The sequence below is a fragment of the Vulpes vulpes genome, chromosome 1, assembly GCF_048418805.1.
Source record: "Vulpes vulpes isolate BD-2025 chromosome 1, VulVul3, whole genome shotgun sequence".
Taxonomy (NCBI): domain Eukaryota; kingdom Metazoa; phylum Chordata; class Mammalia; order Carnivora; family Canidae; genus Vulpes; species Vulpes vulpes.
The window spans coordinates 3,555,782-3,580,993 of record NC_132780.1 but is presented as its reverse complement, the minus strand read 5'-3'; the positions used below and the strand labels follow the sequence as shown (position 1 = coordinate 3,580,993).

The 25,212-nt window shown below is 43.9% G+C and overlaps 1 protein-coding gene across 5 annotated transcripts in view; it reads left to right on the top strand.

The window, feature by feature from the left end:
• Positions 1–25,212, top strand: part of CEP89 (centrosomal protein 89) — a 74,160-nt gene that overhangs the window by 17,362 nt on the left and 31,586 nt on the right. For 4 of the 5 annotated variants that reach the window (XM_026010175.2, XM_072749939.1, XM_072749927.1 and 1 more), the window contains 9 exons: positions 3,214–3,316; positions 7,094–7,122; positions 8,582–8,624; positions 10,101–10,319; positions 11,914–12,059; positions 19,047–19,097; positions 19,266–19,349; positions 21,323–21,426; positions 24,545–24,660. In XM_026010175.2, the coding sequence (XP_025865960.2) occupies positions 3,214–3,316; positions 7,094–7,122; positions 8,582–8,624; positions 10,101–10,319; positions 11,914–12,059; positions 19,047–19,097; positions 19,266–19,349; positions 21,323–21,426; positions 24,545–24,660 (895 nt within the window). The remainder of the gene's footprint in view (positions 1–3,213; positions 3,317–7,093; positions 7,123–8,581; positions 8,625–10,100; positions 10,320–11,913; positions 12,060–19,046; positions 19,098–19,265; positions 19,350–21,322; positions 21,427–24,544; positions 24,661–25,212) is intronic. The other variant, XM_026010176.2, reaches the window with a different exon arrangement.

Genomic DNA, 25,212 nt, shown 5'->3' with positions numbered 1-25,212 from the left:
CACCAAGTCATCATTCCAGCCAATATGCAGAAGCCCTCAAGAGTAAGTGCTGCCATTTTCCAGTGTGGGGTTTCCTCTATGCAGCAGGTGAGGAAACACGGATTCCCAAACCCTTGGTCAAGCACATTATTGGACCTCCAGATGTCTTTCTACCTTGTGAATCAGAACTGCCCCGTCCAAAGTTAGTTGTGGGGAGCACTTGACTGGCTTAGTCAGTAGAGCACATGACTCTTGATCTCAGGGTCATGAGTTCAAGCCCCGTGTTGGGCACGGAGCCTACTTCAAAACAAAACCAAAAAACCAGAGTTAGTTCTTGGTTCACTGCAAATTTTTACCACCCTCTGCCTTGACTTTACCCCAAAGTGGAGCTACCTGGACCCTCATGTTGCTCCACCTCTGGTGACCATCTCTGATGACAATCTGGGGTGGGGTTCTTAACTTAGCATCATTGATGTGAGGAGAGGCATCTGGGAAGGTGGCCATGCCCCATGGGCTAGGCCCTGTGTCATTTGGATTAATCTCTGCTGGAGGCCAAAGATAGTGGGGACTCCACCCAGATAGTCAAAGCCACAAGAATCCACACTGCAGCCTCCTTGCTGTGTTGGCAGATTTTCTCCTGCAAGTCATGGAAGGCTTCTGGCATCACTGTGCACGTTTTTGAACTTTACATGCATGAAATCCCAGAACACATGTTCTTTGGCATCTAACCACGTTGTTAGGTGTGTACAAGTTGAAAACTGTATCTTCCTGGTGCATTGAATATTTTGTCACTCTAAAGTGAACCTTTTTATCTCTAAAAATATGTTTTGCTTTAATGTCTGTTTTGTCTGAATTTTCCACATTTTTTCTATTTGATATTTGTATGGTCTGTTTTTTTTTCCATCTGTTGATTTCAACCTTTTTCTATCATGTTTATCCGTGTCTTGTAAAGAGCATATCGTTTTTTAAAACAAGTTCACTGAGATATAATTCACATACCATACTACTTCTCCATTTATGTACAGCTGCATACAGTTTTTTGTTAACGGAGCTTGACAAACTTGCCCTTTGTCTTTTTACTGAAGTATTTAGTTCTTTTATATTTAAGGCATATGTGGGTATAGTTGAGTTTAACCTTGCCATCTTCAGTTTTTCTATTTCTCAGTTTGTTCTTTTTGTTTTTTTTAGTCTTTCCTTGAATTGATGCTTTTTTTCAGTTCGAGTTCTTTCCCTCTACTAGGTTGCACGTTATACCTTTCTTCCCCACCTAAAATTACCCTGGTAATTACACCACGTACATTTTCCTCTTTAAAATCTGGGATGCTAGACCACCCAGGAAGAGAGTGAAGGAGCCTGGCACAGGTGCTCGGGCACGTGAGGACAGGCAACTCCCAGTATTACTAATGTCAGTGCTGCGGCTGGCTTGGCCTGCTTCTTCCTTCCATTTCTTCGATAATCAAACAGGTTTTGTTTGAATTAGCAAGGTAGTTTTTACCTTGCTACCTTAGAAGTATCTGGCAGTTTAAGAAATGTTTTCAATTCAGACTTTCAAATTAGAGAGCTTTTTAGGAGATTGTCACAAATTCTCTAGGCTTATTAATCAACATATTAACTATACACAAAGGTACATAGGCTGTAAATGTACGGCTCAGTGAAATTTTATAAAGTGGCTACCACCCAGATTAAAAAGAAAAATGACATTACTAGTACCCCAAAGCCCCTCTTTGTGACCGAGAAGAGGCCACTGCTTCCCCAGAGTTCACCACGGCTCTGACTCCCAGAGCTGACTAGCTCTTAGAAAATCATTGTAGTTTTGCCCACTCTGAAAACTGGCTGATTTTAGTACAGGCTGTGTGTATTGTTTGGAGCGTCTGATGGTCTTCAGTTGTCGTGTGTCGGGATGCTCAGTTCACTGTCCCTGCTTTTAACAGCCCGCTGTGGAGTGCCATGGTTTGGTGACTCCCTCGTTTTACTGATGTTGGATATTTGCTTGTTTTGTTTGGGGCTCTTTAGAACAGCGCTGCCGTAAACAGCCGTGTATACACATACATATTTCCGGTGGGCCTATACCATGCCTGGACCCCAGCGCATGGCATAGGTAGGATCCAGGACACATGTGGGGTCAGCCTTCGTACTCGGAGACTAGCAGAGAGGGTGATATTTGAAGCCCCTTGGCACTTTCCCATCTCCTTGATGGTAGTGACTAATAGATCTTTGACAGGGTGAACAAGACAGTTGGTTCCCAGGAGATAAAAGCCAAGACGTCATTTCATTTTTTCTTCCTTCAGAGGCTAAGTAGAGTGGGAGACCAGTGTGCATTCCTGAGCTGGGTCATCCTGGAGCCCTGTTCCCAGAGCCTGGTGGGCCTACCAGCCTTAGTTCTTGGCTCTGAAATGCCCCTTCTCTTAGACATCTTGCCAGTCAGCACCACTGTTTCTCTATCAGGCTTGGGAATGTCACCCCCTCCCCATAGCCTACAGCACAGAGAGGCCCAGCTGATCGCATAAGCAAGACTGTATTGAAGAATCAGGAGGGCAGAAGGGACACCAACCCAGACAGTGCCAGTCATGGCTTATTATAGCAGATATGATTCACTGCTCTTCCCCTCAGCTGGCCTCTGCGCCAGTGGGACTGTGTCACGCTCATGTTCATCCCGGGGAGGTCCCATTCCTGGCCCACGGGTCTGTAAGGGACAGCTCTGTGGTCCTGCCACCATTCATGATACCTCCGTAGGACACCCTCCCAGACGGTGGCAAGGAAGGCTCTGTTCCACCAGGAGATGACGTTTACAGTGAACTCACAGCGAGCAAACATAATAGACCCTACAGACATTGCCTGGATGACGGTTCTCCCAGGGCGGCTCAACAGTTCTTGGCCGTGTTGGGATGAATAACACAGCATCAGGGCCAGGCTAGAGTGATCTGATCCTAGGTGCTGTGCAGAGCAGGCCAGGTGGGTTGGTCCCTGGTGGGAGTGAGGAAGGCAAGAGGCCCAGGTAGCGCAGGTGGGATGCGAGTTCTCCATGGCCTGAGCGGAGCTTGGATGGCATTGGCTTTGCTACCAGGCTTTTCCCGAGGGACCCAGGTTTCCTCCAGCCCTGCTAGGTGTAGTCATTCTGTGTCTCAGTGGGAGGTGGCAGTGGAGGACGTATGGTTAAGACACTTGAGTTTGGTAGGAGGAAATTTGATACAGATCGCATTTATCACGTGTTCTCTTATCTTTTGTCACCAAAAGGTTCCACTATCACATGGGGTGGATAGTGAAGATGAGGACGATATTTCTGAGCACGATGGGTTTCCAGGCTCAGCTCTTACAACACAGCGTACACAAGAAAAAGGTAAAAAAAAAAAAAAATACTGGTTAATTTTTTGAACATAGGGATCCCTGGGTGGCGCAGCGGTTTAGTGCCTGCCTTTGGCTCAGGGCGCGATCCTGGAGACCCGGGATCGAATCGCACATTGGGCTCCCGGTGCATGGAGCCTGCTTCTCCCTCTGCCTGTGTCTCTGCCTCTCTCTCTCTCTATGACTATCATAAATAAATAAATAAAATTAAAAAAAAATTTTTTTTTTGAATATAGAACTGTTGTACCTCCACACCATGGTTCTGTGATCATAAGTGGGAATATTCCTGCGTTCTCTTTTCACTGGAGTTAAGTTAGTCCATGACTGATTACCTGGATGTTAGGTTGTCTTTAACGTATCCGGTGCTCACTTTAGAGTCCATTCCAAAGTGAGAGGGTGTATGGTGAGGAGGAGGAGGCTGGCTCAGGCTCTAAGCTCCATGCACTCCTTCCCCTCTGCTCCCCAGGGCCTGGTGTTGCCTGGGGCCGACACACAGTGTCCCCATGGGGTGGATGAGCGACAGTGTCTTGTACACCCAGCCATCTCCAGCCACTAGTGGTTTGTAGGCTGAATGAGTGCCTGGGCATGTTTATGAGAGAGCGCGGCACATTGTGGCAATGGTGCGGAACAGTTGTCCGTTTCCGAAGAGGTGGCTTTTGTGTACAGGTGAGAAAGACACCGGCACCGCTAGCTGCTTTGTCAGGACCCTCATGATACCTGGACCAGAAAACACGGGCTGGTTAGGTGGCATGTTTTATCCCTATGGGCAAATCTATACAAATATTAAATTCGTGTACAGATATGGATCTCTTTTTTAATTACAGAAGTAATATTTTATCACTGTAAAAAAGCTGAAATACATAAATGCAACATAACTACTGTCATAGATAATTTTAACAATGTAGATTGTTTGTTGCTGTAACACACATCATCTTGTCACCAGCCTCTTAGACACACCTCGCACATCTCCCTGTGTTTATACCTGTACCTCCATTTTCTTTCTTTATTTATTTTTTAAAGATTTTATTTATTTATTCATGAGAGACACAGAGAGAGAGGGAGAGATACAGAGACACAGGCAGAGGGAGAAACAGGCTCCATGCAGGGAGCCCGACGTGGGACCCGATCCTGGGACTCCAGGATCACACACTGGGCCGAAGGCAGGCACTAAACCGCGGAGCCACCCAGGGATCCCCCAAGTCCCTCCATTTTCTAATGTCTGTGCTGCCCATGGCCTGGGAGTTACTGAGTCAGGATCCAATCAGGAGACAGAAGGCACATGGTGATGTGATCAGGGAAGTTTAGCATAAAGAACCACCAACTCTGGGATCCCTGGGTGGCGCAGCGGTTTGGCGCCTGCCTTTGGCCCAGGGCGCGATCCTGGAGACCCGGGATCGAATCCCACGTCGGGCTCCCGGTGCATGGAGCCTGCTTCTCCCTCTGCCTGTGTCTCTGCCTCTCTCTCTCTCTCTGTGTGACTATCATAAATAAATAAATTTAAAAAAAAAAAAAAAAAAAAAAAAAAAAGAACCACCAACTCTAACAGGATTGCCTGCGAGGGGCTGGAGAGAAGTCTACGAATACAGCGGTAGAAGGAAGAGCCTCTCCCCGTACACTTACAGTGCACGTGGAGCTCCCAGGGGAAGACGCTCCCAGGGGAAGACGCTCCCAGGGTAAGATGCCTGTCTGGAGAGCTGCCCAAGGCCCAGAGGCAGCGCTGGGGATGGTGCTGCAGTGGCCCTCTGGCTAGTGGAGAACTCAGCTCACTGGAAAGCCGCCTTCTCCAGGGAGTGCGAGAAGAAGCCACTCATGGGGAGGTGCCCGCTGGCCACTTAGAAAGAGGGAAGGGGGGAGGAGAAAAGGAAGGGCTGAAAGGAGGCCCTGGGATGAGGAGCTTTGCCTTCCCCATCTGTGTCTCTGGGGCGCCCTCTGCTGATAGAGCGCATCCTTGCGCCACCCCACAGGGGCAGGTCCTGCAAGGGGGTGCAGAGGGCAGGGGGGCAGTGGAGGTGGGCCTGCCGCTGGCCCAGTAAATGTTGGGGTCTCCAAGGCCGGGTAGGCCCTTTGCTCTTCTCAGCAGTCACACCCCGCCCCCTGCCCAGCAGGTATATGGGTGCACGTGGAGTGCCCACTGCGTTTGGCTGTGGAAGCAGCCAGAGCAAGCTCGTCGAAACACAAAGTAGTGTCTGGTAGTGTCCCTGTCTGCCCCCCATGGGCCCCCACACCCTTTTTATTTTTACTTAGACCTCCTCACTGGTTTCCCACAGCCTATAAGACCTGCTGGGCCTGCCCCTGCTGCCCATTCTCCAGCCACTCCCAGGGTTCTTCTGTTTCTTCAGGTGCGTGGTGGTCCCTTCTGCCACTGGGCCTTTGTACATGCTATTCCCCCTCCCCACAGGCTAATGTCTATTATATATGAAGGCGGAAGAAGGAGGGGTTGCGTATTTGACTTTTTATTTCTATACATTCACATATATCTGAAAGGAAGTATACTCGATCGATAACCATGGTTATCTCTCAGGAGGGGTAAGGTTCAGAGGATGATGATGATTAGGGGGCAGTTTTGATTTATCTGTGTTACTAGAATTTTTGACAGCAAACTGTTTGTGTGGTGTGACTTTTCTATGAGGATGGGGAATAGTACCTGGCATGGCCAGCGTAGGAGACTTCCGCTGTTATTGGAATAGTTTATACCACTTGCCTGACACACTGGAGAGATAAGGGTGAGGCGTCTGCAAACGTTTTGGAGAAACGATCAATGAGAAAACAGGAAATAGAATATATACACAGAGCAGAGCCCAGTGTGCTGTACATACATCAAGAACCAAAGTGAACTTGGGTGATGCCAATTCTGGCTCTTTTTTTCTGCAAAGTTGGTGACCAAGATACAACAGAGGCGGTGATTTTCTTTCTTTCTTTCCTTTTTAAAAGATTTTATTTATTCATGAGAGACACAGAGAGAGAGGCAGAGACACAGGCAGACTGCCCCAGGACATTTGATCAGAAGTTCAGTTAAAATAATGGGGTAAGATGATATTTTGGTCAAAAATAATTTCTTTCGTGATTATTGTTCAAGGCTTGGTAATTGTAATGAACCACAAAGTAGATTTATAGTCTTTTATGTATCTTTAGGCATTTTTGTCTTTCTGAATTCTGTTGGTTTTTGCATTTTTGTTTCCAATTTATTTCCATCCAGTTCTTTCCGCTCTGTAAATTGTAGAAACGAACAACAACCAACCTTTCACTACAACAGAGGGTACAGGGCACACTAGGGCATAAGATGACCCTCCTCAGGGAGCGCCTTCATCACGGATGCGTGTTTGTAATTGAGAGTGAATAATGGGGTGAGATTTGTTCACCTCTGTGTCGCTGAGGTGGTTTGCTCCAAGGAACAACTCTGACCGGGTCAGATGCCACTTCCAGGGAGAGAGGAGTCCAGCCTCTCGGCACACTTGGGGAACGGCGGTGGCACTCGTGGAGAGAAGAGGGGATAGGGCCGTGTGGGAATGGGGGCCACTCCAAGGACTCGGGCCTGGTTCTGCAGTCATGTGGGCCACGGAGGTGCTCCGGACTTAACAGGAGGAGGTGAGCAGTGCAGTCAGGCCCTCTGCCTTGTCGGGACCAGCTCGCTGTGGAACCTCGGAAGGCTGTCCCCGCCCGGGCCTTGTTCCGTCGTCGGCAGAAGGCAGGTTCCTGTGATCCTGCTCTTCGGAGTTGTCACATGTCTTTACCAGCTTTGAAAATGCTTCTTTCTCTCTCTCTTTTTAATCAGATGATAAACATTCTGTTCTGAATTTAAAGGTAAGATTCATTTTTTTTAAACCCAGTTTAATTGAGAAAATTAATAGAATCAATTGAATTAATTAATTTAAATTAATTTAAATTCTATTAAAATTAATAGAATTTCTGCCATAATTTTTAAAAACTTGTGTGATTTGTTGGGGGTAGAGGGGGATCTTCCCTTAAGACTCCTTTCCCATTAAGTGGTTTTTTTTTTGTGTGTGTGTGTGTGTGTTTTAAAAATATTTTTTAGGATTGCCTGGGTGGCTCAATCCATTAAGCGTCTGACTCTTGATTTTGGCTCAGGTCATGATCTCAGGGTCGTGAGATCCAGCCCTGCATTGGGCTGTGCACTAAGCACGGAGTCTACTTAAGATTCTCTCCTTTCTCTCTCTGCCCCTGCCCCAAAATACAGGCACGTGTGCATGTGTGTACGTGTGCATGTGCACACGCTCTCGCTAAAAAAATAAAATAAAATAACAAAATACTTTTGAAACATGGAGAGAGAAACTCATGTTTTCCATAGTTCAAAAATGAATATGACATAGTGGGCCCCATTTGCATCCACCGGCCTCCCAGTGGTTAGAAATCAAATACACAATTTGCAGAATGAATAGACAACAACAAATTTAGAGACATGGAAATAGGTTTTTCCTTTTTTTTTTTTTTTTTGTAAACATGGAAATAGCTTTAACATAAGTTTTAATCCTGTAATATCATAGGAACTTAAAAATTAGAGATTTCTCAGTAGAGTTAATTTATAGTCTTATCTAATTCTTCAGCGGAAATTAGAAACTTAATATCAGGCTGGTGTGTAATGGAAAAGTGAACAAAAGTTCAAAGCCTTCCCTTTCCTCTAACTTTGGGGTTGGAAAGGAAGATCATATACTTTTCTCGACATTTTAGAAACGTGCTTCTCTGTGGCGTTTGGGATCATTTTGCCTATCCCAAGGAATAATAAAAAAAAAAAAAACAGTTAGAGTTTGCTTCGCCCATCTCTGCTCAGTACCTGCAGTCCTGTCTTGTGCTTTCAAACATGAACTGACATCCTGCCCCTTGTGGGACCTGCATGTGAAAACACAAGTGGCTGAACTCACGGGCAAAGAGTCAGGAAGACAGCCTGAACAGGACTTCCGTTAGTGCCTCAGCGAAGTCGCCAGAGCGCAAGACCCTTAACGTTCAAGATTCAGTTAAAAGAAACAATGGATATTAGAGTCTCTAAAGCTAAAGAAGACTAAGAAGTACAAGAACCAAAGTGAAGAGAAAAAAAGAGTATTTAAATACTTGATATACGATGACCCAGCTGCTCTGGCAGAGGCAGAAGCAGACTCTCCACTGAGCAGGGAGCCCGATGCGGGACTCGATCCTAGGACCCTGGGATCATGACCTGAGCCGAAGGCAGATGCTTAACCAACTGAGCCACCCAGGTGCCCCAGATGCTAAAACTCTTAATTCATTACTCATGTTTTTTCTTCCCTAGGATGAAAAAGCACCATTATGTCAAAAGCCCCCACCCTCCCCAGGTATTTGCCTTTTGAATTTAATTATGATGAAAAGCTTATTTTAGAGAATGCCGAGAATAGTCTTGTCTAAAAGAACATTTTTCCCCCCTGTAAAGCTGCTGCTTCTGTCTCATTACTGAAATTGGGAAGAGGGGCACCTCTGCCCTAAGAGGGAGGGTCTAAATGTTGAAACATTGAATGGTGGATGGATGTCCTCACAGGATGTGCTCAGACACTGGGAGGCCGGTGGATGCAAATGGGGACCACTTCGTGTCCCCACCACTTGCCAGGGCCAGGCACATGCCAGGAACCACTCTCACCTTTTCTAGCTGACCTCTTTGGGCATATTTTAGGCTGTAGCTTCCATCTTCACTCTCAAATGTTTTCTTTCTGGGATGCCTCTGAGTTCCCCTCTTGTTTTCAGGATAGCTGTGGAGTTACTAATTTCTTAGACAACCCTTTCTTGTCCTAAGGGTTGGGTATGATGTATCGGGGGGCAAGGAGGCTATGTGGAGTCCCCAGTCCTTGCGCTAGCCCTTGCCAGTTGCCTGGGGGTGTGGGCCAGCCCACTATCTGGAGCCACCAGCCCTCCCACCCTGGTCTGCCCCCAGAAGTTCCGCCTCCACCTCCACCTTCACTCAGAGGCATGCCAAGGCCAGGCAGCCCATTGTGGTCCTTACCTCCTTTGACCCCTGTGAACATAACTCTCCATGGAACATCACCCTCTGTTCTCCAGTCTCTCTTGCTAAAACTCTTTCTTAAAACCCTTTGTGACCTCTGGCTTCTCCACTCCCTGATGTCCACATGCTGGGGGCTCCTCAGTCTCTCCAGCTGAGGCCTCCTTCAAAGCATGACCTGTGTCCTAAACTGAGCTTGCCCTCTCTGCTTCATTGGTGTTCCTTGTCGAGCTAAGTGTCTTCCAAACCACAGGTGTTGGTAGGCCTCCTTGATTTGTCCCCCCTCACTGCCTGCACCCAGTCAGCTACTGGGCCTGTCAGGGGTTAGCCTCTGAGGCCTTCTCTCATCTGTCTCTTCCTCTCTGCCCTGACTAGGGGCCTCTGGACTGGCCTCCCTGCCTCCCTGCCTACATTCACTTTCTTCACTGCTGGCCTCAGGGGCTCATCTGAGAAGTAGAGCCCTTTCTTTTCACACCTTTGCCTAAAAGCCTTTTCTAGCTCCTGGTGGCCTGCAGGACAGATCCTCCACTTTCAGTATTAAGATCTGCCTCAGCTCCTGCCTCTCCCTCTGCTCCCCGCTTCCCTGTGGCTTACTGTAGCCTCAGCAGACCACCCACTCTTTCCTCCTACAGGCCGTTCTCATTGCAGGACTGAAGGACTACATAGCACAAGGCCTGACATGAAGAAGTGATTCATGTGGTTCTTGAGATAGTCTCTTATAATTTTGGTGTAAAATTATAATTTTAATAATACTGTAATATCAGTAATAATACTGTAATATCAGTCAGTACTTAAAAACTTTTCCCCTCTACCTTTCCAGATATAGCTGGTAGAACACGGCAAAGATATATAGAAATAACCAAAGAAAAGTTTGAAGAATTAAAAGAAGAAAATATGCAGCTAATCAATGCAAATCAAACCCTTACTCTTGAACTTAACATAATAAAACGAGCAATGAAGGAACTACAATTAAAACTGAAAAGAACGGAAAAAGAACATCAAAAGTTGAAAGAGGCTGAGAAGACATCATCTCAGGAAGGTGGGAACAACTACACAGTTCGTTTATTAAAGGAACAAATAAAGATTCACTGATTTTCTTTTTTTTTCCTTTTATTTTTTGAAAGCTAGTGTTTTATGCTGTAATATTTGTTGATGTTAATGTTGATACTGTATTATAATAATTAAGGCTCTTTCATTAATATCCTTGTTAAAATTTGATTTTATCTGCTATGTCATTATTATGCTCAAGAAATTCCAAAACTTCTTTTGGTTCTTTATGCTTAGCATAGTATCTTACATATATTTCATATGGGCTTTTATCCCCGTGAGCAGCACATAAAAGTGCATCTTTGAGATCAAGCCTCAAGTCGGGCTCTGCGCTCCATGTGGAGTCTGCTCGAGATTCTCTCCCTTCCTCTGCTCCGTCTCCCTACCCCAACTCATACATTTATGCATGCTCTCTCTCTATCTCTCTCAAATAAATAAATAAATAAACAAACAAATAAATAAATAAATATTTTTAAAGATACCTCTTTCTCCACATACTTACCAGTGATGAGGATTATATTTTCCTTACTAATTTGACAGGCAAAAAGGTCACGGAGGAAATCCTATTTTGTTTTATCTGTTTTGTTTTTAAGATTTTATTTATTTTTTTTGATGGGGGGTGGGGAGAGCATCAGTCAGAGAGACAGGGAGAAGTAGGCTCCCTGCCTGCTGAGCAAGGAACCCAATGTGGAGCTTGATCCCAGGAGCCTAGGATCATCACCTGACCTGAAGTCAAATGCTTAACTGATTGAGCCATGTAGGCATCCCAGGAAAATGTCATTTTAAATTTATGTGTATTTATTTTACTATTGAAGAGCTTGAACATTTTTTCCTATCTTTGTGGGTCATTTTTTTTCTCTTTCATAAATTTTCCCACTTTACATTGAGATACTTTGATTTTTTTTTTTTTTTCTTATTGATTTGTAGGAGCTCTTTAAATGTTGGGGATTTTGGACCTTTCTCATATATGTAATGGTTTCTCAGTTTGTTAATAATTTTGCTAAATATAGGGTATTTTTCTTTTATGACTATGCCTTTGGTCAAGTCCTTCTTAACTCTGAGATTATGTAAATATTCAGTAATGTTTCCTCTATACATTATTCTATTTACATTAGTTTAATATTATGGCCTTAAAAAAAATATTGTAGTTTTCTTCATACAGACTGTGCATTTCTGGTCTTAGGCACATTTATTTCTGTGACTTTATATTATTTGTGCTACTGCTTTGTGGAGTCTATTTTCTAATAGGACATTTCTACTCTATGAGAAGGTTATTAGTTCTAATAAACTTTACACTTATTTTATATGATTTTCAAGGCACATATTGTATATCATCTGAAACAATGACTTTTTCATTCCCATCAAAATTTCATTTTACTTTAATTGTACAATGCACAAACTTCCAGAACACTGTTGACTATGTTAAAAGAACTTAGTAACTTTTATACATTGATATCTATATGTCTGTCCTCCACTGCCTCTGTGAGCCCAAACAGGAAGAAAGATTAGATAATTGGCAATTTACATAAAATCTTGATCAATGTGGTATAAGTTCTTTTAATATTAAATTTATTTATTTTTTTCAGTAGTTACTGCACCTGAACTACTTTATCTGAGAAAACAAGCTCAAGAACTGGTGGATGAAAATGACGGGTTAAAGATGACTGTCCATCGTTTGAATGTAGAACTGAGTCGATACCAGACAAAATTCAGGCATTTGTCTAAGGAGGAGGTAATGTTTTCAATTTTAAAATACCAGTTTTCTGATATTTTTAGCCTTTACTGTTGAATTGCTTTCTTGAAGGAATTTGAAGTATCTATTATTACTTGGTATAAAAAAGGTATATCCAAAGCATAGTCTTCCTGGGGATCTTTCTGTGTCCTCCCTTCTTGCTTTCCTTTCCCATTTCTCAAGATAAAAGCAATAAGGCTCCTCATTAAAAAAAAAAAAAAAAAAAGCTGGGGACAATACAGACAGATATAAAGTTAAGGAGTAAAAGTCCATGTCAGCTCCATTCTTAACCCTATTCCTCAAGGGTACAGCTGTTTGTTGGTGTACCAACTTTGAAAGAATGCAAACTAGTTTTCACAGGTTCACCAAATCACCTAGCTCTTGTGGCCAATGGGACTTGAGTTCATGATTCCCACAGGACTAGCAAACAAAGAAACAGACATGGGAGCACCCCTCTGTGCTCCCCCATGTTCAGCACAGAGGAAGCAGGCAAAAACACCCGTGTCCTACTTTTTCCCTAGAAGGAGTTTGAATGCATACTTCCCCAGCTGCTGCCAGAGGTCTGATTTCCAATCAGCTTGCATCTAAGTGCTGAAAACGGTCTTTACATTTGGGAAAGTAATGAGCCTCAGTACACCCTCAACTACTGGGAGCCACTAAGAATGAAGACAGTGGCCTGGACAGTCATAGATGTTTGGGAGGCAAACAGGAGCTCAGGCTGGGCTGATTGATGAGGCTCATCTCTTATATGAGACCAGTGTCAAAATTGGGAGAGGTAGGCTTTTTTCCTAATGCACAGAAACCAACACAGAGAGTTAAGGAAAATGCAGAAAAAAAGGATTGTCTTCCAAACAAAATGATCAGAAACTGATTTTAATGAAGTACAGATAATCAATGTACTCAATAGAGAGTTCAAAATAGGTCATAAAGATGCTCACCAACGTCAAGAGAGCATGAATCACGTGAACATTTTGACAAAGACTGAAAAACTAAAAAGTACCAAACAGAAATCATACAGCTGGGGACTATAATAACCAAACTGAAAAATTCAACAGAGGGGTTCAGCAACAAACTAGAGTAAGTGGAAGAAAGCACCCATGAAGTGAAGACAGAGCAGTGGAATTCAACCACTCAGATAAGCAAAAAGAAATTGAAAAAGACTGATGAGCCACTATCAAGTAGATTACAGGGGTCCGAAAAGGAGGAGAGACTTCCCTAACCTAGGGAGAGAAACAGACATCCAGATTTAGGAAGTTTGGAGAGTTCCAAATAGGAGGAACCCAAAGACACCCACATCAAAACACATTATAATTAAAGAGAAGTTAAGGAAAGACTTTTAAAAGCACCAAGAGAAAAACAACTTCTTACACATGAGGGAACTCCCATAGCGCTATCAGCAGATTCTTCAGCAGAAACTTCACAGGCCAGAAGGGAGTAGTGTGGTATATCTGAAGTGCTAAAAAAGAACAGAAGTAAAAAATCTGCCAACCAAGAATACTCTACCTGACAAAGCTATCCTTCCAAAATGAAGGATAGAGGAAGAGTTTTCTGGACAAGCATAAGCTGAAGGAGTTCATCACCACTAAACCGGCCTTAAAGGGACTTCTCTAAGCTAAAACAAAGAGGCAAACTAATAATAAGAAAACACATAAGAGAAATAATAAATGAATCCAATAAATTTGCAGGATACAAAGATCTATGTACAAAAGTCAGTTGTGTTTCTAGATGCTAACAACAAACTACTGGAAAGAAGAATTAAGGGATGCCTGGGTGGCTCAGTGGTTAAGCGTCTGCCTTCAGCTCAGGGCATGATCCTGGAGTCCCGGGATCGAGTCCCACATTGTGCTCCCTGCATGGAGCATGCTTCTCCCTCTGCCTGTGTCTCTGCCTCTCTTTCTCCCTGTGTCTCTCATGAATAAATAAATAAAATCTTAAAAAAAAAAAAATTTTTAAAGAAGAATTAAGAAAAAAATCCCACTTATAATAGCATCAAAAAGAATAAAATACTTTGGAAAAAAATTATAAAGCAGGAGGGGTGCCTTGATTTCAGCTCAGGTCATGATCCCAGATTTCTGGGATTGAGCCCCACATCAGGCTCCCTGCTCAGCAAGGTGTCTGCTTTTCCTTCTACCCCTCCACCTCCCTCTGCTTGTGCTCTCTCTCTCTGGCTCATGCTCTCTGTCTCTTTCTCTCTCTCATAAATAAATAAATAAATAAATAAATAAACAAATAAATAAATAAATAAGTAAGTAAGTATCTGAAAAAATTTACTTACAAAGGGGGGTAAAAGATCTGTACACCCAAGAAGATAAAACACTGGTGAAAGAAATTGAAGAAGACCTAAATAAGTAGAAAGATTTTCTGTGTTCATAGATCAGAAGAATTAATATAGTTAAAATGTCCATACTACTCAAAATAATCTATAGATTCAGTGCAATGCCCTTCCAAATTCCAGTGGCATTTTTCACAGAAATAGATTAAAAAAAAAAAAATCCTAGAATTTGTAAGGAATCACAAAAGACTTCGAACAACCAAAGCAATTTTGAGAAAGAAGAACAAAGTTGGAGACCTCACACCTCTGATTTCAAGCTATTACAAAGCCACAGCAATCAAAACAGTGTGGTATTGGCATAAAAACAAACATATAAACCAATGGGAAAGAATTGAGGGCCCAGAAATAAACCCATGCGTATATGCTCCATTTATTTTTGACAAAGGAGCCAAGGATACACTATGAGGAAAAGACAGTCTTTTCAATAAATAATGTTGGAAAAACTGGATGTCCACATGCAAAAGAATGAAACTGGATCCCTATGTTACACTGCACCCAAAAATCTCAACTCGCTATGAATTAAGGACTTGAGTGTAAGACCCTAAATCATAAAACTCCTTGACATCAATCTTGGCGGTGATATTTTGGATTTGACACCAAAAGCGACAAGCACTGAAAGCAAACTAACCAATGGGGCTACATTAAATTTCTCAGCAATGGGAGCCATCAGCAAAATGAAGACAGCCTATGGAATGGGGGAAAATATTTGCAAAGCACATGTCCAGTAGGGGATTAGTATCCAAAAAATAACAAGGCACGCATACTACTCAACAGTACAAAAATAACTCAATTTAAAACTTGGCAAAGGACCTAAATAGCCACTTTTCCAAAGAAGACATACAGATGACCAACAGGTGCTCAACCTCACTCATCAGCAGGGAAATGCATATTAAAATCATAATTAGCTATCACCTCATACCTATTAGCATGTCTGTTATTAAAAAGAGAAGAGATAGCAAGTGTTAGGGAGGATGTGGAGAAAAGGACCCCTCATGAACTGTCGGGAATATCAGTGGGTGCAGCCACTGGAAACAGTGGAAAACAGTGTGGAGGTTCCTCAAGAAATTAGAAACAGAACTACCACGTATCGAGCAATTCCACTTTGGGTAGATGTCCAAAGGGAAACAAGATGAGTATCTTGAAGATACGTCTGTACTTGTATGTTCACTGAAGCATTACCTACCACAGCCAAGGTATGGAAACTGCCCCCAAGTCTGTCAGCAGATAAATGGATCAAGAAAATGTATATATACAAAAATGTGATTGATGTATATGTAACGTGGTGTACGTACACACAGAAGGTATTTCTGTCATCTGCAACAATGTAGGTGAACATGGAGGGCATTCTGCTAAGTGAAACAAGCCAAAGTCAGACAAATACTGCATAGTATCATTTATTTGTGGAATCTTAAAAAAAAGTAAGTCAGGGACACCTGAGTGGCTTAATGGTTGAGCGTCTGCCTTAGGCTCAGGGCGTGATCCTGGGGTCCTGAGATCAAGTCCTACTTCAGGCTCCCTGTCTCTGCCTCTCTCTCTGTATGTCTCTCATGAATAAATAAATAAAATCCTTAAAAAAAAAAAAAGTCAAACATACAGAAACAGTAGGGTCGTGGTTGCCATGGGCTGGGGGGTGGAGGAAATAGGGAGAGGCACAAACTTTCAGTCATGAGCAAGATCTGGGGATTAATGTATAACGTGATGATTATAGTTGATTATCTTCTGTCATATAATTGCAATTTGCTAAGAGAGTAGAACTTAAATGTTCTCTCTCTCTCTCTCTCTTTTTTTTTAAAGGCAAATATGTGAGGTGATGGGCGTGTAATTAGCTTGGTGGTGGGAATGCTTTCACAATGTAGGCATATATAAAGAGAGAAGAAAGCAGACTAGTTTTTACTTTAGAAGAGGGGTTGCAGGATTCAGTTCGATAAACTCACCAAGCAAAGCACTGTGTTAGATGCTGTGAGGCATAACAAGAGGAGCCAGAAGGTCAGGTTCTTGTCCTTAGAGAGTAGTGCATGTGAGGGAGGGGCAGGGGCAGGGGCAGGGAGGTGATACATGTCAGGATACACAGCTGACTGGCCCCTGCTGGGATCAAGGTGGGAGACCAGGAGTACACCTGTTCTCACATGGCTCGTGGGAATTCAGGGCAGCTTCCTGAGCTTCTCATTTTAAAGTAGGACTTAAGTTTAAATGTTTATTTATTTATTTTAAAGATTTTTATTAACTTCAGAGAGAGAGAGTGCACAAGCAGGGGAAGGGGTGGAGGCAGATGGAAAAGCAGACTCCCCACTGAACAGGGAGCCCCACATGGGTCTTGATCTCTGGACCCTGGGATCATGACCCGAGCCTAAGGCACTTAACCAATTGAGCCACCCAGGTGCCCTACGTTTAAAATTTTTTGAGATATAATTCACGTATCGTTCAATTCACCATTTAAAGTGTGAAGTTCAGTGATTTTTACTGTCTTCACAGAATCATGCAACCGTCACTGCAGTCAGTTGTCAAACAAGTTCATCACAACAAGAAATTTCCCCCCTGTTAACAGTTACCCCCATTTCCCCCACCACCTGCACTGGTTCTTGCAGCCACTAATCTACTTCCTGTCTCTGTGGATTTGGCTTTGTGGAACATTTCATATAAACAAAATCATACAACATGTGGTCTTTTGTGACTGACTCCTTTCATACAGCATAATTTTTTTTTTTTAATGACAGCAAAAAAATTATAGTTCTTAGGGTCACATGATCCAAAACAGGCTTCCTAGGCCAGGGCCCTCTGCAGGGCTATGGGCAGTTCTCTTTAAAAAGGATACAGATGGGCAGATCACTGCCCTCCCACACCTTTCCACCCTGTGCAGATGCCCCATTTTCCATGACAATCTTCCCTGATCACTCCAGCTGGATATGATCTCTCTCTCTCTTAAATCATCACAGGCTTTTGTTTGTACCACTCTTAAGGCAGCTAGAACATTCCACCCTGTACTATATTTGTGTGTAGTGTATTATGTTCATTTGCAAGAGAAGACATATCTTTGTTAGACCATAAAATCCTGGAAGACCATTGTGTTGTGATATCCATAATGACTTAGAGAGTTCTAACTATTTGCTGAATGAATGAGTGATGATATGGATATTAAGGTGAATGTGCTAGAAAGTTTTTTCTGAATAAAGAATTATTCCATTAGGACAATTGCTTCTGAGCCTGATGGAATGACTATTACCAGGTTTGCCCTTTTACTATCATAACTAGAAAATTCTACAGAATACATACAAGATTTTATGTATTTATTTGAGAGAGAGAGAGAGGCAGAGCAAGCACAAGGGTGAAGAGGGGCAGCAGGAGAGGGAGAAGCAGACTCCTCGTTGAGCAGGGAGCCCGATGCAGGTATCAATCCCAGGACCTTGATATCATGACCTGAGCTGAAGGCAGATGCTTAACTGACTGAGCCACCCAGGCACCCCTACTGAAGCAGATTTGTATTCAACAAAAGAGAAGGGTGAAACTCTTTGAGGCCAGGCAGAAAACAAGTTCAGGGAGCTGTGAGCCAAATAATTAACACTGGGAGACTGGGCTGACTACAAAGGAGTAGTTTGTTGAATAGTGCAGCATTGCGTGAAGAACCCAGAGGGACCTTGCCTCAGTAGCTGGCTAAACTAGCCTCTTAGTAAATACCCACCCTGACCAGGTAAAAAATGGGCCTCAAAAACATCAGATTGATCCATGAGTGACTTAAGAGCTACAAAAAAAAAAAAAAGAGGAAAAAAAAAAAAACCCACACTCTTTAAAGGAAGACAACCAAATCCAGACCCTCCACATGTAACACCGTAAGAGTTCAACATTCAATAAACAATTACTAGATATGTTCCAGATTTAAGAAGACTGAAAAGGCTTGACAACTAAATGCAACATATAATCCTGGATTGGATCCTTGATCAGAAAAGAACATTAGTGGGAAAATAGGCAGCATTTGAACATAGTCTAGATTAAAATATAGTATTGCATCAGTGTTGATTTCCTGATTTTTATATTACTGTGGTTGGGTAAATGAATGTTTTTAGGAAATATACACTGAAATATTTTGAGGAAAGGGACCATTATATCTGCAAATCACTCTCAAACATTTCAGAAAAAAAAATTGATTTTATACACACACACACACACACACACACACACACCTCTGAATGCATATACATGTATGGATTGCTGATGCCCAGTCTAGAATAGGAATATCTAAGGCTTATTTGTAATATCATGGATCAATCTAGAGGGTATAATGCTAAGCAAAATAAGTCAGAGAAAGACGAATACTGTATGATTTCACACATATGTGGAATTTAAGAAACAAAACAAGCAAAGGGAAGAAAGAGAGAAACCAAAAAAACCAGACTCTTAACTATAGAGTACAAACTAGTGGTTCCCAGGAGGGTGAGGGATGGGGGAAACAGGTGAAGGGATTAAAGAGCACACTTATGATGATCACTGAGTCATGTATAGAACTATTGTTGAATCACTATATTGCACGGCTGAAACTAATATAACATTGTATGTTAACTATACTGGAATCAAAATTAAAAATTTAATTAAAAAAATAATAAGGCTTGAACTTTCAGAGGAAGCATTGTTTAATTTGCCTTTCCTATGTGTTTTGTTCTTAGATTTTAAATATCAATGGCCTCCCATCAGAGGGCCCAGCACCACCCTGGTTGGTAAGTGAAAGTTACTTAATTTCAGGCCCATATTTTCCGGGCTATAGTTGAATAGCTATTGAAAACCATTCCAAATTAAGTAAATTTTCTTACCTTTTAAAGAATGTGCTGATTGTGTTCAGACATAAGACCTCTGTCTTTATTATTTCATTATTTCATTATGTTCAGTTGGATGTAAAGTACCTGTCACCCTTGTTACTGGCGTATGAAGACCGAATGAAAGAGAAGGATGAGCTCAATGCCACCCTTCAGGTAGGCTGGCAGACGTCTCAGGACAAGGTTTATAAAAAAATAAGACCGTTTCAAACTTGAAAGAAACATTTTAAAGATAGGTATGCCCAATGTGTACTATGTACTCAGATGTTGGAGGGAGGGAAAGAGGAAATGGGGGGAGGGAGGGAGGAAGGAAAGAATGAAGGAGTGTAGTGGTATAGGTGGGCAGGACGGAAAGAAAGGAGGCAGGGAGGGAGGGATCATTGGAGCAAGAGGGTGCACCCGGATGGATGGAAGAGGTGTAGAGGGATGAGATGCTGCTGCATCAGAAGCCCAGATTTCCCAGCAGGCAGGACCATGCAGGTTGGGCTCTTGGGGTATGGACAAGACAGCAGTAAGGGATGCTCTTTTCCTGGTGCTCTGCAGCTGCAAACTCTACTGTGGAAGAGACAATCAGGCAGACATGGGAAGGTGGTAGGTAGGCCAGCTCTGTTCTAGGCAGACCTAAGTGTTTTTAATTCTCCGAAGAGCCAACCACAGGGAGGCCCAGTTCTGGGGGTAGTGGTGAGGACACCGGGTTCTGTAGGTCCTGCCATCTTTACCTCTGTTCACAGGCAGCAGAGCTCATTCTCATTACACAGCGGGGACAAGGCTACTTGGGTGTTGTAGATATGCCCATCCTTTCTGTGCTGTTTTTATAAGTGACCAAAGAGATCTCTAGAATTGGAAGGATCCAAAGAGAAAAGTTTGGGTTTCCTGGGCTATCTGACTGGAAGGGTCTGCAAAGTCACGCAGCCTACCCTTGTTATACTGTCCATGTCCGTGGTCCACATAATACAGTTTTGTACCTTTTTTTCTAGATTTCCTGTTGGACACTTAACTTTATAAGAGAGCAGATTAATCTTAGATTAATTGATTAACTATCAAGCAAAATAATTAACGAAATTAACTTGGTATTCCTTCTAAACCAGGGGTCAGCAAACAATTTTTGTAAATGGCCATTTAGTAAATATTTTAGGCCTTGCAGGCCTTGCGGCCTCTGTGTACAGTTCCTCAGCTCTGTTATAGTAGCGTGAAAGCTGCGATAGACAACGGGCGAGTGAATGGGCATGGCTGTGTTCCAATAAAACTTTATTTACAAAGCAAGCAGCTGGCCTGCAGGCTTTAGTTTGAGCCCTGTTCTGTGAAAGAGTTCTCAGCCACTGGGGGGTGTGTCTGGGCAGAAAGGTGAAAGAGCAGCCCCATGGCACTAAATGTTGCTAAACGGGTATAAGCGTGAATGTCTAATAGCTGGGAGAAGAATGTGTAGAAGCATCTGAGAATAAACACTGGCAGCTAAGGTTCTCGCTCAAGGCCACATCACGGCACTGAAGCCCCTGGAGGGCTGCCTAAGAAAGCAGTGGGGGAGGAGGCCCAGCAGGAGTGCCGTGCAGTGTCAGGAGGCAAAAGCAGATCCCGACACAGTCCTCAGGCCAGCTGTCCTGACAGCTTCAGGTAGGGGAGGCCTTGTCATCGTCATAGTGGGGCAGGATCAGGAGACTCCAAGCCCTGCCCACTCCGACCCCTTCATCCCCAAGCGGGCTTTAATTAGGACGAAAAGTTCTTTTATCTGAAAAGTTCCAATTTATCCTCCAAAGTCTTTAAACAAAGGACAGATTGCAGTGTTCATAGGCATCTCTGGTTTTTTTTTGACCTGCCTTTATCTTTTCAAGTATTTGGCACTTGTAGACAAATGTCATCAAATCAGGAATTGAACATTTCAGACCCGAGGCTCTCTGTCCCTGGTACTCAGCATCATGGTTGACTCCTGGTTTCTCAGTGGCGCAGACGGGGACACGGGACGGGGGCTTCTGGAGCTCAGGCACCTGGCCCTGGGACCTGCTATTTTTGTGAGACTTGGCTAGAAAGCTGCTGACCTTTGACTTGAGCCGCAGCAGCAGCATGAGAACTAAGAAATAAGTGGTGCCACGTGTGTATGCGTGTGTTAACAGTTTACCTCTGCTTTATTTCAGGAGGAAATGAAGATGTTCAGGATGCGAGTCCAGGAAGTGGTGAAAGAAAACGAAGAATTGCACCAAAAGTTAACTAAGAGTAGTCCTGTTACCAATGAGGAATGGCAAGTGGTGCTGGGTTTCTGCTATTTTGCTAACTCAAAAGAGAGTAACAGGAGTAAATTTTATTTTATTTTATTTTATTTTATTTTATTTTATTTATTTATTTATTTGTTTGTTTGTTTATTTTTAAAGATTTTATTTATTCATGAGAGACATAGAGAGACAGGAAGAGACACAGGCAGAGGGAGAAGCAGGCTCCATGCAGCAAGCCTGATATGGGACTTGATCCTGGGACTCCAGGATCATGCCCTGGGCCAAAGGCAGGTGTTAAACCGCTGAGCCACCCAGGGATCCCCAGGAATAAGTTTTATTAAATCATCAAATACATCTTCTTTCCTTAACTAAAATATTTTCAGGGAGAGTTTCTAAGAAATTAATAAGCTATGATGAAAATGTAGTAAAATATTCTAAAATTGAATTTTAAAGATTATGACGTTAAAAATCCTAAATAGGTTTTTAAACCTGAAATCCATCTACTTTCCCCAGTTTTATTTTCTGAGGTCGTACGTCTGTACGGTGGTTTTCCCATCCCAAATCCCTTTCCCATCCCAAAGGGATGTGACTTTGAGTCACATCCCTTTTGCCCTCTGTGACTGTGCCCAGGGCTTTCAAAGAGACAGCTCAGGATGGGGCCCCGTACACCCAGCTCCCACCTGCCCTGCCCTTTCTGCAGCCTCCCATTCTCTGACAGTTGAGTCTGGCCTCACTCTATCCCACTGCTGGTGCTGCCTCGCCCCAGAACGCCCCTTCTGCACCCTTACCCACCCATCTGGCCCTGCTCACATGGCCCTGAACGAACGGTGCTGGTCAGTAGCTCTCCCTGAAGGCAGAGATCATTGCTTCCTTGTCTCAGCTTCTGACACAGCCCTGGACACACGCCCTGTCCTGGTATGTGCCATGCTGTCCCTACCTGTGTGTCTCCACACCTGTCTCACGTGTCCTCCGTGATGAGCTCCTCGAGGGCAAGGCTGTGTCCGGATCATCAGCAGATGGCTAGTCATGAATATGAGAAAGTAATTGTCTTAGAAAGTCTAAACGCAATGTCCAAGCAAAAACTATTCAGATCGATCTTTTCCTCCTTGGGTAGCTATGTTATATTTAGTAACTTTTAAGGTGCCTTAACATCCCTGAACAAAATTAAAATATTTTCCCCATGTGATGTCCAGGAATTTGGAATAGGAGTCAGCAGCCTTCCTCCCATTAGGTGGGTTCTCTGTGACGCGAGGGTCACTGAAGTGCCAGCTGGGAGTGGCCTGGGCAGCTGCTGGATCTCAGGGCACACTGTGGCTTCCCCTGTTGAACTTGCCTCTTCTGTCGGGGCTCTTAGCCTGTTTCTCCCTCGAACCCTGGAAAGCAGGTCAGTTAGACTGCTTCCAAGAGCCCTCCAGGGACCTGAGATCTCAGATCCTTCCTCTAACCTTGTATATACGTGCTGGTCAAACCCGTTTCTTTCTCTATAAAGCGAAAACAAATAAACAACAGAAAAGAAAGACCTCACTCTCAAATCCACTTGTGCACAGTGTTCCCCAATCCTGCTATTAGGGCCTATGCTTGGCACGCTGCTCTAGTGTGGCAGCCTGGGCCTGGGTGGGCAGCGCTAGGTCTGTGTGGTGCCCCTGGAGGCCCCCCAGGTGACCTCCCCCTTCTCTAACACACTGTCCTCCAGCTCGGGGAGGGGTCCTGTAGGCAGATCTGCTGGCCCTGCAGCCCCTGGCTCTCATGACCCTGCACCCCCCAGCCTCCTTGGGTGCTGTCCGCTGTCCCCGCACAGGTGTCAGATGCGGTACACCCCCCCGGACACTCGGGCACGCCAACTTCACACTGCAGTCAAAGCCGTCCCCTCAGGCTCACGTAATTTCTCCGTGGACTTATGGGCTGCAGCTAAACTCTGCGTTTCTCTTCCTGACTTCCTCTGGCCAACTGGGATACCTCATGCTTAATGGGCCTTAGCTTCTTTACCCACAAAGTGGGAGAGAATATTAGACTAAGTCTTAGGTTTTAACTCTTTTTTTTTTTTTTTTTTTTAAGAATTAGGAGAAGCTCTTTTGTTTAAAAAAGAAAGGAGACAGAATGGTAGGAGGGGAAGAAAGGAAGGAGGGAAACAGATGGGGAAAGAAGTAAAGAGGGCAGGAAGGAAGGAGAAAAAGGAGGGAGGAAGGAAGGAAGTTGGAAGAAAGTCCAGTGTGAATGGAGGGAAGTGGGGCTGGTCAGCCTGAGGCGGGAGGAAGGAGCCCGGAGCAGGCCAGCCTGGGTGGGCAGACGGCAGGGTACCTCCCTCCCCATCAGGGGCGCGGGCGTCTGCAGCAGGTGCCTGGCAGCCAGGGTGCAGCTGCTGTTGGAGGGAGGCCGTTGCTGTAGCTCGGCTCCTTTTGCCTTTTTTCCTCTCCTTCCTCCACCTCACTTTTTGAGTTTAAGGTGAAAGTTTGTGGTAATTTACTGGTTTATTACGTGCTTTGAATGGTAAGCATCTAACCAGACTTCAAAGGTGCCTTAAGCTCTCTCTAATTGGAATCTTTGATCCTGAAGGTTGAGCCTGGCCAGGATTCACTCTGCACCCCCTGTAAGGAAAGGGCTGTTTTAGTACTCGAAACCAGCCAGAGGCTTTCAACAAAATCATTGTTTGGGGGGCAGATAGGCTATTGATAATATGTGAGTTATTTCTCTCTCTTTTTTTTAAAGATTTATTTATTTATTTATTTATTTACTTATTTATGAGAGAGAGAGAGAGAGAGAGAGAGAGGCAGGCTCCATGCAGGGAGCCCGAGACTCGATCCCGGGACTCCAGGATCGCGCCCCAGGCCAAAGGCAGGCGCTAAACCGCTGAGCCACCCAGGGATCCCCTATTTCTCAATTAAAACAGGAGCTTTCTAAATTCTAAGTTCTAATTTCTAAATTCTAAATTCTTCTCATTTCCTACTGGCTTTCAGAACAGTCCAGTGGGCGTGAGGATTGGAGGTTTATACATGTTGTTCAGGCTGGGTGTTGTGTGGTGTACATGAGAGTCTCCTATCCGACTCTTTTCTGCTTTTGTAAGTGTCTAAAAAGCTACTGAAGCAGTTCATAATTCAAACTTTATCGCTGTCCTGAGTGGCAGTATTTAATTTTGTGAATGAATTATAGGCGTCAGCTACAGACTCAGGCAGAACTGGTTCTAGAGGAAAACAAATTGTTGATAGAGCAGCTGGAGATTCAGCACCGAAAAGTCAAGGACACCCACCAGGAGCGTCTCCAGGAAGGTGAGCCATCTTTCCAGCGAGGAATCATGATTGCTGTTGCATCATTTTACACCTGCGCCCCCACCCCCCACCCTGCTCCCGGGAAGGACCCCCTCCAAATTAAAGATGGAGGAAATCAGGTTTTCTCGAATGTGGCAGCTGTGTATGGTGTAGCACATCCCACCGTTACCCATAATGCGTCGATTGCCTTCTCTTAGACTCCGTAGTGTCTTTCCGGGTATTCTAAATATGTTTTATTTTTTTTTATTTTTTAATTTTTTTTAAAATTTATTTATTTATTTATGATAGTCACACAGAGAGAGAGAGAGAGGCAGAGACATAGGCAGAGGGAGAAGCAGGCTCCATGCACCGGGAGCCCGATGTGGGATTCGATCCCGGGTCTCCAGGATCGTGCCCTGGGCCAAAGGCAGGCGGTAAACTGCTGCGCCACCCAGGGATCCCCTAAATATGTTTTAAAGCAAATGTAGATGGTCCCTTAGAGCCAGCAGAACTGGGCTTGGGGGCACCAGTGCCACATAAGTGGAAAAAAAATCATGTGAGGTGAATATTTGA